This window comes from Gymnoscopelus microlampas, assembly GCF_963454915.1.
Source record: "Gymnoscopelus microlampas genome assembly, chromosome: 16".
Lineage (NCBI taxonomy): Eukaryota > Metazoa > Chordata > Actinopteri > Myctophiformes > Myctophidae > Gymnoscopelus > Gymnoscopelus microlampas.
In genome coordinates, this window is record NC_139953.1 from 26,836,809 (window position 1) to 26,851,925 (window position 15,117).

Genomic DNA, 15,117 nt, shown 5'->3' on the forward strand with positions numbered 1-15,117 from the left:
CATCGCATTGTGAGCTTGTGGATCTTCTATTTTCAAAAGATTTCTATACATTTGAAATACAAATGAGTACTTTCTACTTTTGTTACTTTAAGTACATTGTAATACCAATACTTTTGTACATTTTGAATTCTGGACTTTTACTTGTAACAGAGTATTTCTATTTTCTACGTAGCAGTATTGAAGAAATGTGAATACTTTTTCCACCACTGGACAATAATAATGAAAAGAAGAGAATCCACACACTGTCTTCAAAGCTCCATGGATAACTTTATTACAATGTTTCTACCTGTTCAAGGTCTTCCTCAGTTACAATGAACTGTGTTTGTGTTTAATAGCTCTCTCTTTAGGTTAGCCCTGGATGAGCGGTAGGCCTCAGTGTCATTAGATCTGAAAGCTGTGCTACTGACTTTAGCAATAGGCAAACCTTTGTATTAATCCAAGGCTCCTGATTGATAATGTTTATAATTGCTTGCAGGTGGTGACACAGTCAAAGCACTGTTGATGTTTCCATGTGTAGAATGTAGCCTCAATTCAATGATTATGGTTATTGTAATAGTGCTGACAAGGAGTAGGGCCTGCACACTAACTCCAATTTACACCTTTCACATTTCGTGTGAAAAGTGTCTGTCATTCATTTTATTAACCACATTTAGTTTATGGATGTTATTAAATGGATATATATATATACATACATACACACATACATACATACATACATACATACATACATACATACATACATACATACATACATACATACATACATACATACATACATACATACATACATACATACATATATATATATATATATATATATATATATATATGATATAAGGACAACTCTCTCTCTGACACACACTCACGCACACACACACACACACACACACACACACACACACACACACACACACACACACACACACACACACACACACACACACACACACACACACACACACACAGTACTGTATTTATTTTCTTGCGTAAATGCCCACAGACAGACTGTATTTATCTGCACAATTGTTTGTAGATAAAGACAGTCTGTCTGTAGGCTACCGTACAGAATACTACATAGCTATGGTCTAGACTCCAGAGCATAGAGTCCAGAGCAGAGCCATAAAGATCCCAGTCGACTTTTCCCATTGGCGTGTGTGTTTTTAGTGGGAGGAGTTAAACAAGTGACTTTCCAAAACAAGGAACCTGCACGGACAAGAAGAGCCAGAGTTGAATTAGCAAAAAGTTATATTGTACAAACAAACAAGAATCTCTAGAAGACAAGCCAATGGAACGGAACAGGACACTGTAAAAGAAGAATCAGAAGATCGGGTCGTCAGGTATGGAACAACATGTCAAACGCATCTGTCATTTTAAATCTATTCCACTTGCAAAGCCACTTTGGCATTTAACTGCTATTGCAACACTGAAAGAGGCAACAGCTGCGTTGGGACAGCAGTGAGAGAACATGTTTAAAGATCGTTAAAAACGTCACCCATTGCTTAAAACGATGGATCAACTATTGTTTTGGTGGAGGTCGCTTTTGGTCTGCTATAATGTCCCCAAATATGACCTTGCAACTGCATTTATCCCGAAGGCAGGGTCCCAGGGCACCTAACATGGTCCACTCCACTCTAATATCGGTTGAACTGGTAATGGTCAGTAGTAGTACAATATTTTGAGGTATTTTGAGGCAAATATTATACTTTTACTCCACTACAATTATCTGAAAAATTAAGTTACTAGTTACTTTGTAGATTTTGATTATTATTGCAAAACATACAGTAACCACTTCAGCCCTTTATACTTTTCGGCCATTTGAAAATAGCCGATCTACAAGCTCACATTGCAAAGCGAGGCATTGTGAGCTTGTATCTGCTATTTTCAAAAGATTTGTATATATTTTATACATTTGAAAAACTTGTGAAATGGGACATTCTGCACAATGAGTAGGCTTCTTTCTACTTTTGGTACAAGTAGGCTACATTTTGATACCAATACTTTTGTACTTTTACTCAAGTACATTTTGAATTCCGGACTTGTAACAGAGTATTTCTACATTGCAGTATTGATACTTTTACTTAAGTAAGAGCTGTGAGAACTTTTTCCACCACTGGCCATGCTTAATAGCAGTTTTACTGCGATTTATGGCTCTCCTCATGCCATATGCAGGACTTTTCCCCCTGATAACCAGTAATAACTAGTGAATAAAACACACGTCGACTCGCAGACACAATTGCAGACACATAATACATTGTTTTTGTTTAACAAATATGCTAAATATTTCTAAACCAGAAATTATCTTGGTCAGAATCAGCAGATGGAAACTAGGTCAAATGCAAGTAGGCATAGTCTACAATCAAATCATTGTGGAAATGTGATGTCTTGTTACATAGTTTCTTTTCTACTTTTATAACCAGTCTCATTTTTGTGTTTACACCCATGCATACTGTAGATGCAATAGGAATGATGGCCTTGATGATAATGATGGTGATGGTGCTATGAACCATGTTTCCATTCACACACTTCTCTACATAGTCGAGACTGGTTGAAGATGGACCCCAGCATTGAGACCCATTCCATGACCTCTGACCCCCAAGGCAACCATGTCAACCACGAAACCCAGGGACAGTTGCTGGAGGAACCTTACACAGGTATTGATTGATTGATTAGTGTATTAGCAGTTTGCAAAAAAAGGAAAGTACAGTTCAATACAAGGTCTGTTAAGAGGATTTTAAACCCAAGAAAGCCTATGGCTTGTTTTGGGGGAACTTCAACCATATCTCTTCATTCAAAGCACTTTGAGTGTCCACTGTCCAGGGACTCTGGTCTGTTGAAGGCTTACATAACACCAAGACTATATTTATGGTACTTAATTCTGTAGTGTACAGTAAGTACAGGATAGTAACATACTGTATTACCCATAAGGACTTAAATATATACCCTTTTTGAAATAATATATCTGGTACTTTCTTCTAAATGATAATGAAAATGATACCTGGTAAACTCTTAAATGGCTTCTTTGAAATGAAAATGATTATCAACCAAGCACAGAGAAGGCATTGTTTGCCTCACTCTGGCAATATATTCCCCGTAACCACTTAAAACCTAGCATCCCTATTTTGAGGCCTGCAATAATAATAATAATAATACAAATAAATAAATAGCAGATCTAAAAGCGATGTGAATGTAGTGTGATGGTAGATTGGCAAAATTTGCCATTTGTCATATGACCACGTTTCTACCACTGATTGATGATGAACACACTTTGAGCCGTTTATTGTGCTGGTGAAAAACAACCACTTTTGGGTGGATTACTCATAATAATCTGGGTGGTTTACAAACAACCTATCCATGATATATTAATGCTTTATGGATCATTCTGACGGACACAGATAATGCCTGTGGTCATATGCTAAATAATTTCCTTCTGTGAGTTATTGTTGCTCTGAGCCGATTTACAAGCTGAGCAACTTGAAGATCGGCTAGCCTGTTTTCAGTGAAGATATTTTGTGAAGAGCGAAAACAGGAGGGGAGCTAGTACAGAGCCCTGAGTCATTGAGTGCAAATGTGTGAGTGTCATATGTTTTGAGGGTGTGGGATAGTTGTAGAGACATGCAGAACATTTTAATTAATTATAAATACGTCTTTAACTATAAATTGCGCAAATACAACTTCAACATAATAGACAATTTAAGTGGTTAAACTAACTGTACAAAGCTCCATTTACTGATAATGTGGCCTGAGAAGATGGAAATTCAAGTCCTACAATTTGAAACCTTTTCAAAGGGGCTCAACAATTAACAAAGTTAACTGAGTTGATGAGCTGAGCTGATTAATTCTGAAGAATGTGTATTTCATTTAACAGTGTTGTCAAAATGTTTCCTGCTAAGTACAAGTGTGTACAGCTATTACCCCAAAAACTGATAACAATTCAGCTTGTTGTGTTCTATACTAATATATGCCATCATTACATAATTCATCATTACATAATGGCAGCTAGAATGGAAGGGGACTGAGAAGAGTGGTGGGGTGCTGTCCTGAAAATAGCCAACCTTTGTACAAATCTCTGCATGCAGTCCAGGATTTTGTTCACAGCTGTGCCTTTTCCCCCCTTATGTTATACAATGCTAATTAAATTAGAATGAGAATGGAAATGGCTGACATTTCCAGTAAAATGAGGGCAAGAAACAAATTATGTAAAAATGGCTTATACTGTGGTTAACCACTGGTTTATCATCAGAAATTGATTGCATCAGTTATTTTAACAACTGATTTGTTCTAGTTGTGCAGAGCCGCACCTACTGTACTTTACTGGGGCACCTGATAAAGCTGATAACCTGATCACAACGTGCACCATGACCAACGCATATCCATATCGAAAAAACAGGTCACAGTGACCCCATGGATTGAATACTTCCACTTCCATGTTTCAATAGGCTAGCTGCTGCCCTTATACTGTATATCTGCACTGAATCTCTAAATGAGTGAACATATACAGTCTATCAGTAAGTATAAATGTAAATATATGAACAAATATACAGTACATCTATCGCCAGTAAGTATATGAATGAACATGTTGGTAGACTCTATCAACAATTAGTCTCATGTAGGCAGATGATCATTGATCTCTGCCCACTGGTATGTCTGGTGACATTTACAGTCAATTCTATGTAGTGACTAGAACAGCGGCGAAAGCGGCCGCTGACAAACCTACGCCCACTGTTTTGAAAACAAATATCTCCGTCCCAATACGAAGGACTGCCCTAAAGTCTTTGCATTTGTCATGCAATGCAGTTATTTTTTACATTTCCGAATTGTTTTCACCCAGTTTTAGCTGATTCACAGCTTTTTATATATCACCAGACGTATCAGTACGGCAGAGATCTCTGATTATCTGGCTATGCGAGACTAATCAATGAGCATACAGATGGATATACGTGTATGCACAGACAGTCCATGCAGGAGTCAGTAGTCAGAAGTCAATAGTAACAGACATTGCGGGTCTTAAAGTTATCTACCTGATTATATACAGCAGATTGCCCTATCTCTCTGTAGCTCACAGTGATTGATGCAAGTCAAAGCATGTGTGGGACACACACATATGCACACAATGCATAACGGCTTCCAAGATTGCTTTAGCATTCTTTCTGGGAACTTTTGACCTTCTAAATTCGACAGTCAGCACTGTTACGACAGTGGGGGGAAGCCACATGCGTGATTGTTTTTATAGCAGTACATAATTCCTTGAAATCAGTTTTTCCCCTTAAAGAACTTGTGTACTCCTCTTAGGGTTAAAGTTTGACAATTGATAGTTATTTGACCCTGCCTTATAATGACATATAATGTATGCATAATGCAACATATTGCCTAACTTGACTGTGGAGAATAGACAAGATACCTTGCATAATTAAACAGAGTACATGAACAGCAAGTAAAGTTACCTTAGAGCAGCATTAGCCTATACCTTCCTACACCTACCACCTTTACTTCTCATCTTATCCCCTCCCCCCTCTTAGAGGTAAAAGATACTCAACTGATCACCCTAGACTTTATCCTTATCCTATTTTTCTTTCCTTTTCCTCTCCTTCATCCCAGGATGCAGCCAGTTGGTGTCTCTGGCGGCTGTCGTGGCCTCGCTCAGTGGCCTGATGCTGGGCTATGAGATAGGCATTACCTCTGGGGCCCTCCTACAGCTGCGGGGAATCCTCTCCCTCTCCTGCAGGGAGCAGGAGCTGCTGGTCAGCTCCCTCCTGATCGGTGCTCTCCTCATCTGCCTGGCGAGTGGCACCCTTCTGGACCGCTACGGCCGACGTGCCTCTATGCTCCTCAGCGCCGCCCTGGTGGTGGTAGGGAGCGTCATGTTGATCGCCGTCACATCACTGGCTGTGTTGACACTGGGGCGGGTAGTGGTCGGCATGGGAACGGCGCTGTCGGGGACAGCGGCGTGTCTGTACATTGCTGAGATCTCGCCGCGGGAGCGGAGGGGCCTGCTGGTGACCCTGTATGAGCTGATGGTGGTCCTTGGCGTGCTGGCGGGGTTTGGTTGTAGCTACGCCTTTGGTGCTCTGCCCTATGGCTGGAAGTATATCTTTGGACTGGTGATTCCTCCAGCGCTGCTGCAGGTTGCCGCACTTTTGCTCCTCCCACCCAGCCCACGCTTCCTGGTTGCCCGGGGCAAGTCGGAGAGGGCTATGGCGGTGCTGGCTAGACTCAGGGGTGGGGTTAAGGAGGATGTGGATGTAGAACTCAAAGACATTCAAGCAGCACTTAAAGAGGAGTCGCAGCATGGCTTCCGGGAATTATTCAGTGCCAAAGCCAACCTGCGCTCACGTTTGCTAACGGGCATTGCGTTGGTGTTCCTTCAACAGGTGACCGGTCAGCCCAACATCCTGTCCTACGCCTCGCCACTCCTCCGCAGCGTGGGTTTTGACAGTGACGCGGCAGCAGCCTTGGCCTCCACAGGGTTCGGAGTGGTCAAAGTGGTGGGCACCATCCCTGCCGTCCTGCTGGTAGACCGTCTGGGACCCAAGAGCTTCCTGTGTGTGGGTGCCGTTACCATGTGCATGTCATTGACCACACTTGGGATGGTGACATCACAGAGTCACACCCACCTCACCAGCCTGTGTCAGAGCACATCTGGACTAAACCAAACCCATAGGGGGTGGGCCTATAACACTACCACTATGGATAACAGCGACAATCTGACCACCACTTATCTCAACCATTGGAACAGCAGTGACTCTAAGGAGCCAGAACAGTCGATGGGCTGGGGGGTGAAAAGGACTAACAGAGACAGTGATGGGATAGCGGGGTCGGGTGGAGGGAGGACTCATGTGGAAGTGTCCCGGTCACTGAAGTGGGTGTCACTGATCAGCTTGCTGGTGTATGTGGCAGCTTTCTCCATTAGTCTCGGCCCCAGTAAGAACACATGCGCGCACACACATTTATAAATTATATATATATATTAGTAAATTAAAAATCACACCCTGTGTGAAGAGAGTGGTGCCTTTGATGAGCCCTGTATTGATGTTGTCATCAATGTTTGTTTATTGGACATACATACATACGGACGGACGGAAATATATTTGCTACAGTACTATGCAAACAAGCTTTGTGAGGCAACCTGAGAGCTATCCAGAGTTGTCTGTGTCGTCATGGCATCACGCGCAAACAAATCAGTCAGCTCCATACATGGGCACAAGAGGGGGAATACCCATATGGGCATATACTGATGACATCAGGGATCTCCATATATGGGCATATTGTTCGGATCGGCGGTGAAACATAGCCTAGCATCTAGTATATATATAAATCCTATATTCAAATTGGCTTAAAGGAGGCCCGGGCCGGCGGACATCTGACTTCACTCTGACTCAGACATAACCATAAACAAACACGATATATGGCATGTCACTATGACTCAGACATAACCATAAACAAACCCGGTCAAACAAATGTCGGATCGGCATAACATAGGTGTCCGAACTCTAGATGTGAGGGCCCAACCCTCTAGTATCTATATATACACACACACACACACACAGAATGTATGTATTTGCATTGTATGTACAGTAATACTATGTGATATGATATACCTGTGTATGTGGGTGTCTCCATTGCAGTGGTCTATGTGGTTATAAGTGAGATCTTCCCTACTGGGATCAGAGGCAAGGCTGTGTCTGTGGTATCAGCTGTCAATTGGGCCACCAACCTGCTCATCTCTATGACGTTCCTCACAGTTACAGGTACGAGTTTTTGTATGTTTGAGACTGAGAGAAAGAGAGAATGTGATTGTTAGCACATGAATCACTCAAGCTCATATCTGGCATGTTTAATTTGTGGTGTCGGGGTTTAGCCGTGTCCTCACCTGTGCAAGCTTTTATTTACCACCTTATAAACTTTTATTTATTCAATGGTAGGTTCGTTGAGCATGAATGCTCTTTTTCAGTAACGCCCTGCTTCACTGGGAGCAGGGCGTGACTGGCACCTTTCATTCCACGAATGTTCGATCCTTACAAGCTGTACCTCGTTGTAAAGGTGACTAATCAACGATAAAAATGATATAAAATACAATACCAATTGGTATTATTAAAGGGGAGAAATAATCGACCAAAGTTAAGTTTCCGGACGTTTTGTGGGCAGTTTTATGTATCAGGGGTGACTTAAAAAGAGCATGTTTGTCTGTCCAGTTCCCTGAATATATTGTTTGAAAAACAAAATGTCATGAACACAAATAAAGACTTTTATTATTTGGCTACATGCAGCAGGTTGCACCTCAGTTTATGGTGTCATTTTAAATATGTATATTTGGCTAATGAAATATTTTTCTCCATTCTTATTGCAGAGAAGATTGGTGTTCCTAATGTGATGTTCCTGTATGCTGCTATGAGTTTTGTTCTACTGGTGTTTGTCATTCTGTGTATACCTGAGACCAAGGGACGGACACTGGAGCAGATATCTAAAGAACTGGCAAAAAAGTGAGTAGTACCAGAAGACATACGTACTATATTGGCTTTCCATCTTCTGGTCAACAATACACGTGACTGTGTACCTTGTGCTAATGAAGCGGCTCAACCCTCAAATCCTGCACCCACGAACCACATCTGAAATCGCTCTCATAACTGATGAGAGCTACATGGCACCCTGATAACTTCTCTCTTGCCAACCAACCGCACATACATCACATCAATGTTGGGCAAATTACTGAAAACTAGACCATACCCGGTGAAGTGTGCAGGCGAAAGTAGTTGCAAACGTGGGGTTATTGCACGTCGCGTGAGCAGTGTGCAGTGGTGTACAGTGTAAAAAGATAGACCAAATCGCAGGGGATGAAGTTAGCAGTTTATTTGTATAAAAGGAAGGTACGAATTCAGTGGTGTGAAAGACAGTGTCAACGTCGTCAGGTCCACAGATTGTCATGGCAGGAGAGGAGAAAAGGAGAAGGCAGGAATCAACCACACAATGTGACATGTCCAACAGGGATGATGTGAAATGAATTAGTTAGTCTGGAGGTCTGCTGATTGGCTGGAGGGGAACAACGATCATTGGCTGAAGGGGTTGTCAGTCAACGGTATTACTCCCGCCCAACTCCAGCCCACAGCCAATATTGCAGAATGGGCGATCATGCCAGACTCACTCCTGGAATCAAATGGAAATTAGATTTCCGGAGGGAGGGTTTACCAGGCTACATGCAATTGATATGGGCACATTTCCTACTAATGATGACTCAACCATGTAAACCGGTACAAGTACAGTTTCCCTCGAAATTCGAACTCCCATTTCTGTGGAAGTTCTTCACATCCGACTTCCAAGTAACTGATAACATTGATGCGTCATCATACATCATACTGTTTCTCAACTAGTGGTCGATAACATAAAATATAATACAAATCTTCACTTTCCTACATTACTAAATGCATGGTCAGGGACCACATGCAATACCTTCACGGACCACCAGTTGAAAACCCATGATGTAGGCAACAGTGTAGTGACTGTAGTTAATAATTAGAACGGCAGAGTGACAAAAGTTGTAAACTACTGACTACCAAATACTCAACTTTCTTCATGTAAGTTGAGAACACTGTCCATTCTGCTACCACTACAGACTACTACACTGCACTGTGCATTTAGCATGACTGATTACAGTAATGTTCTAATCAATGTGGAAAGCAAAACAACGGACATATTATCAGTTTTAAATCATGTTGTTGTATCTGATGGGGAGGGTTAGGGGTGTCAAGATAACACTAATTTCACGATACATTCATGATGTTGGGCATATGATATTGATATGATATGACTATTTGAGAGTGCAGAGGCATAATTGCTTTGATGCATGTCACATTAATGAGCGTCAACGAGCATCAGCTGACACACAACACCTCCCCTCTGCAGTGCTTTAAACTGAAAGTGACTGGAGTCTGTTTCATTTCTCTCCAAAATACCTTAAATATGATGGAAGACATGATTAATAATTACTGTGACTATAGAGGATATGCGTGTGACATCATCATCAAACCCGGAAGTTATGCAGGAATGCCTACTGAGTGTCAAAAAAATACTTTCTGGCCTTGACAGCCCATGCATCCAAACAGAAAAGTCATATCTGATTGCATTAAACAACATTAAACAATGTTAAACTCATTTTGCATGTTTCTTTGCCACTCGATGTGCCATTCGATGTGCCATTCACTTTAAGCATGCGCATATCCTCTATAGGTTTGGGCCACTTTGCGGCCCTAACCTCTTGTCCCAACCTCCCAACCTCACGACCCACCTGCTGTCAAATAGAAAGCCTTTCTTGAGGTCAAAAGAGGTCAAACTTCCTATATCTGGTTGCTACGGCAACCTGCCAGATCAGGCTGAGGGTCTGATAGGCAAATCAGAAAATCAATCAAGCCAAGAGTCTGATCACTGATCGTGGTGGGGTAAGATGCCTAAATAATAGCCAGAGCTCTGATCAACAGTCTGTGACAGGTCTTGGAAGCATGTGGAGTGATCTTCTGAGCTTTTGTCAATTAAAGTAGTAGGATTATGATAAGATTTAAAAAAATATATATAAAAAAAAATATTAAAAAAATATTACGATACAGTATGACATCATGACAATACCTATCATCACATTTTAATACCACAATAGGCTATATCGTGGGACAATATATCGTGACACTCCTATAGGCGGGGAGGGTTAATCTTTTTTTTAATCACTTGGGGAGGGTCATTGATTTTTTTTTTTGGTCAAAGGGAGGGTCATGGCATTTTAGATTAGGGCACACACATTTTCTCCAGGGGTACCCTTCTTTAAAAACTGACCTGTCCCTAATCTGTGGCATAGTGTAAGACAAGACAAAACAACTCAACTCTCAAATTGCATCGATCATTGTTTCTACCTGGCAACATCAGACTGTTGAACAAGGCATGAACAGTGCCTGCCTGCGGTGATTTTTTCTTACCTTTCTAATGCTGCATAAACCTGCCACTGCTTTTTTCCACCTGCATATGATACTAACGTGAAATGTTATGTACATGATATCTGTATATATGTATCTTTATTTATTATTTGTTCTATTTAACCTGTGTTCTATCTCTTTCCCTTTGCTCTCACTCTACCTCTTCATCTCTTACATATTCTTACTGAATAATACAAAACGATGGAGCGTGCACAACAAAAAGAAAACAATTTCACCCACTGCCTTACACCTGTAAACTCTGATGTGACAGATAAATCGTATTCTGATTATGATTCTATTATCACTATGATTAATATGACTTATTCTTAATCATGCATTTATTAAAAGAAATAGATATCTTTTTATTTATTAGGATGATGAAGAGCGGTTTAAACTACTGCAGTTCAGGCCTAGGTGTACACTATTGGTGATGATTGCAAGTGAATGCTCTGGAATGAGAAAAAGGGAACATTTGCCACCAAAGAGAAATCACAGCTTTACACACACCTAACACTTCTCATCCTCTCTCTGTCTCATCCCAGGAAACACTTTGAAGTGAGGTTCTGTAAGCGGATCCAGAACCTGCTCAGCAGCACATCCACGGAGACTGTCCACAGTGCGTTACCCACTGAAAACGTTACCTCCCACCTGAGTGAGAAGACTTCACACTGAGGGCGAGGAACAAGGACACATTTTACCACAGCAAGTTAGGATCCCATACTTACAAAAATCTCACCTGCAAGAATGCATGTAACGTGCACCCCTTTTCTGACCGGGTGATGGACATATCTCCTCCTCCTCCTCAACGTTCTTCTGCCTAGTGGTACGCCTGAAAGGAGGAAACAAGGCGGGTGGAGAACATTGTAGACTGGCAGGAAAGGATGGATGTAGTGATGGTTGGAACTGTGAACTTCATGAAATGAGAATAGTTCAGGGGTCACTCATGCTTGTTGAAAAGGGGGTAAAGAGAGGATTCCCCTAGATTAGATTTATTTTTTCACTCATGTTCTCTTCCCCCTTAAGAGATTCTAATGTTGAAGGGACACGCATTCCTTTGTTCATGAGCTTTCTCTCTCCAAAAATTGTGTTATATCTTGAACACTATTAACTCCGGTGGAATTGCTATTTGCTACTACCAGAATGGAAATTGGACTTAAAATGTACATATAAAGCTTTTCCATAGGAAAATCTAAATGATTTACTTTAAAATCAAATACTAATCTCACCAAATGATGTTGCACCTACTGACTTACAAGTCAGTTTCTAAACACTTTGCTCAACTAGAGACTAAGAACAATCTCCCAGCTTTCATTGATACATTCGGGTGGAAACAACAAGAGTAAAATATAGCTGCAAGCAGCGATAATACGGGGCCAGTGAATAGAGAGAGAGAGAGACATGGAAACGGAATAGATTGAAGAGAGAGAGAGAGTGACATGGAAACAATAGATTGATGAGAGAGAGAGATGGAAACATAATGGTTTGATTGGACATCTCAACCTACTGCCATTAACAGGATTCGAACTCTCAACCTTCAGACTAATAGGCTGCAACACTACCTATAGTGCTATAGCTTTGTCCAGGCTGATATTGTCTGTTGAAGATTATAAACTCTTGCCTTCTTTCATGAACCAAGCCCCTGTTTCACTAACACTAAGATCACTCGTTCACAAGCCATTTACCAATGAAGAAATTGTACATCTCTTCAGAACCAAAACTAGTGAAAGTAGCCGATCTACAAGCTCACAAACCATGAAAAGTTGTGAGATTGTAGATCAGCTATTTTCAGAATGAAGTATGTCATACGTAAACAACGTACTCTCAAATAAGCATTTCAGGTTATCTTTACCATTTGCAAATGTATTCATTGATACAGTCATGTTGTTTGCAATTCAACTTAAATTAAGTCTACATCAAGTGGGGCTTGAACTGGCGACCTTGAGATTGTGAGGCATTCATTTAAGGGAGACGCCATTGGCCCAACAGACAAGTAACTGTGAAAAAGGAGATCACACAGATGATACAGTTTCACGCAAATAGCTGAAAAATCCTGGGTTTAAGTGTTTTTCAAACTGCTCAAAATTGCGGACAATCTAAGGGCGGAGCTTAATGGTCAAATCGATACGTGTGTTCCTCATGAGTCAAGGCACATGTGTAAGCAAGTTTCACGACTTTCGGCCAAACGAGGCATGACTTATGCCTGTTTAAAGTCTGCATTTTCAAAAAATTGCTATAGCGCCCCCTTTTGGCCAATTGGAGTAAGATTGGTTTCAGTGATATTTGGAATGACCCTGTACATTTCTGCAAAGTTTCAAAGAAATGTGAGTCTGCATGTATGTTTTAGGCACAGATGAATAATTTTCATAAAACTGTAATAGTTAAAATCTATCTCCTCCTGGGATTTTTGAGCAATCTGCACGAAACGTTTACCACTTGAACTTTGGACCTCTGCCTACAAAAATTTCCAACGGATTTTCCATAAGTGAAAAAATGCAGAAGTTAGGAGCCAATGACTGTTTTTCATATAATTCAAAATGGTGGGAGATCTAAAGGTCAGAGGTCAAAAGTCAGACCACGAAAGTTGTCAGGCATGAAGAGACGCATGTGCGTATCGAAGTTTCATGGTTGTAGGTCAAACAGGGCATGAATTGTACCTGTTCAAAGTTGGCACTTTCAATTGAGTGCTATAGCGCCACCCTTTGATGAATGAGTGTGAGAATTATTTCTTGGTAGTTTTTCATGAGCATCTACCATATGGCCGAGTTTCGTAAAAAGCGTATGCACGGTTAAGCCAGAACTGGCAAAAACAAGTATTTTTCAAACTGCTCAAAATTGCGGAAAATCTAAGGGCGGAGCTTAATGGTCAAATCGATACGTGTGTTCCTCATGAGTCAAGGCACATGTGTAAGCAAGTTTCACGACTTTCGGCCAAACGAGGCATGACTTATGCCTGTTTAAAGTCTGCCTTTTCAAAAAATTGCTATAGCGCCCCCTTTTGGCCAATTGGAGTAAGATTGGTTTCAGTGATATTTGGAATGACCCTGTACATTTCTGCAAAGTTTCAAAGAAATGTGAGTCTGCATGTATGTTTTAGGCACAGATGAATAATTTTCTTTAAACTGTAATAGTTAAAATCTATCTCCTCCTGGGATTTTTGAGCAATCTGCACGAAACGTTTAGCACTTGAACCTTGGACCACTGCCTACAAAAATTTCCAACGGATTTTCAATAAGTGAAAAAATGCAGAAGTTAGGAGCCAATGACTGTTTTTCATATAATTCAAAATGGTGGGAGATCTAAAGGTCAGAGGTCAAAAGTCAGAGTGTGAAAGTTGTTCAGCATGAGGAGACGCATATGTGTATCCAAGTTTCATGGCTGTAGGTCAAACAGGGCATGAGTTGTACCTGGTCAAAGTTGGCATTTTCAATTGAGTGCTATAGCGCCACCTTTGGACGAAAGATTGTGAGAATTATTTTTTTATCGTTTTTCATGACCATCTACCATATGGCCGAGTTTCGTAAAAAGCGACAGCGCGGTTCAGCCAGAACTGCGAAAAGTGGCAGAAGAAGAAGAAGTGACAGAATAATGCGAATAACAATACGTGTCCAGAGCAGAGCTCTGGCCCCGTAAAAAGAAAATGTGTTTCCAAAGCACTAGGCATAGGTTTGTCAGTGACAACTGACAAAAAAAAATCCACATGATTGGTAGGTGAAGAACTCTTGTCTAGTATCATGAGACGTACAGTATATACTGTATATATTTTTTTGTTTACCCAGGGTAGTAGCCGAGCTCAAGCGCTCATTTTCAGCAACTGTCTGCAAAAGTTTCAATGGTACCCAATTGGATCCAAAACCATTTTCTCATTCTTACACCAGTTTAATGTCATGTTTTTTAATCTGCTGCTCACCATAATATTGGTCCCCGCTTCTGCAATACACTTGAATGCACCATGCAAATCTTTGTCAGACCTACTGGAACACACATCATTGTCTCTAAGACATCAGGTGGTAGGTATGGTATATTTGGGAACTATGATTTATTTAGTCTGTTCTTGAGTCATCCCTCCACATGCCTTTCTTTATAATCAGGTAACCAAGAAAGATGATTTAAACGCATACCAGGGTGGTATTTACCAAGGCCTTTAGAATAAGTAGATAATGTAATGTCC

The 15,117-nt window shown here is 40.9% G+C and overlaps 1 protein-coding gene across 1 annotated transcript; it reads left to right on the forward strand.

Moving 5' to 3' along the window:
* The first annotated feature begins 1,196 nt into the window (after positions 1–1,196).
* Positions 1,197–12,606, forward strand: slc2a12 (solute carrier family 2 member 12). Its single transcript, XM_084082375.1, has 6 exons — positions 1,197–1,337; positions 2,453–2,651; positions 5,596–6,918; positions 7,623–7,745; positions 8,345–8,477; positions 11,492–12,606. The coding sequence occupies exons 2-6, from the start codon at positions 2,552–2,554 to the stop codon at positions 11,619–11,621; spliced, it is 1,809 nt and encodes a 602-aa protein (XP_083938501.1). The 5' UTR covers positions 1,197–1,337; positions 2,453–2,551; the 3' UTR covers positions 11,622–12,606.
* The last annotated feature ends 2,511 nt before the right edge of the window (positions 12,607–15,117 follow it).

Excerpts from the sequence above, each read along its gene's own strand:
- slc2a12 (XM_084082375.1), top strand. The coding sequence starts at position 2,552 with ATGGACCCCAGCATTGAGACCCATTCCATGACCTCTGACCCCCAAGGC. Across the intron at positions 7,746-8,344 it reads GACGTTCCTCACAGTTACAG|AGAAGATTGGTGTTCCTAAT; the intron begins GTACGAGTTTTT and ends TTCTTATTGCAG. Across the intron at positions 8,478-11,491 it reads TCTAAAGAACTGGCAAAAAA|GAAACACTTTGAAGTGAGGT; the intron begins GTGAGTAGTACC and ends GTCTCATCCCAG.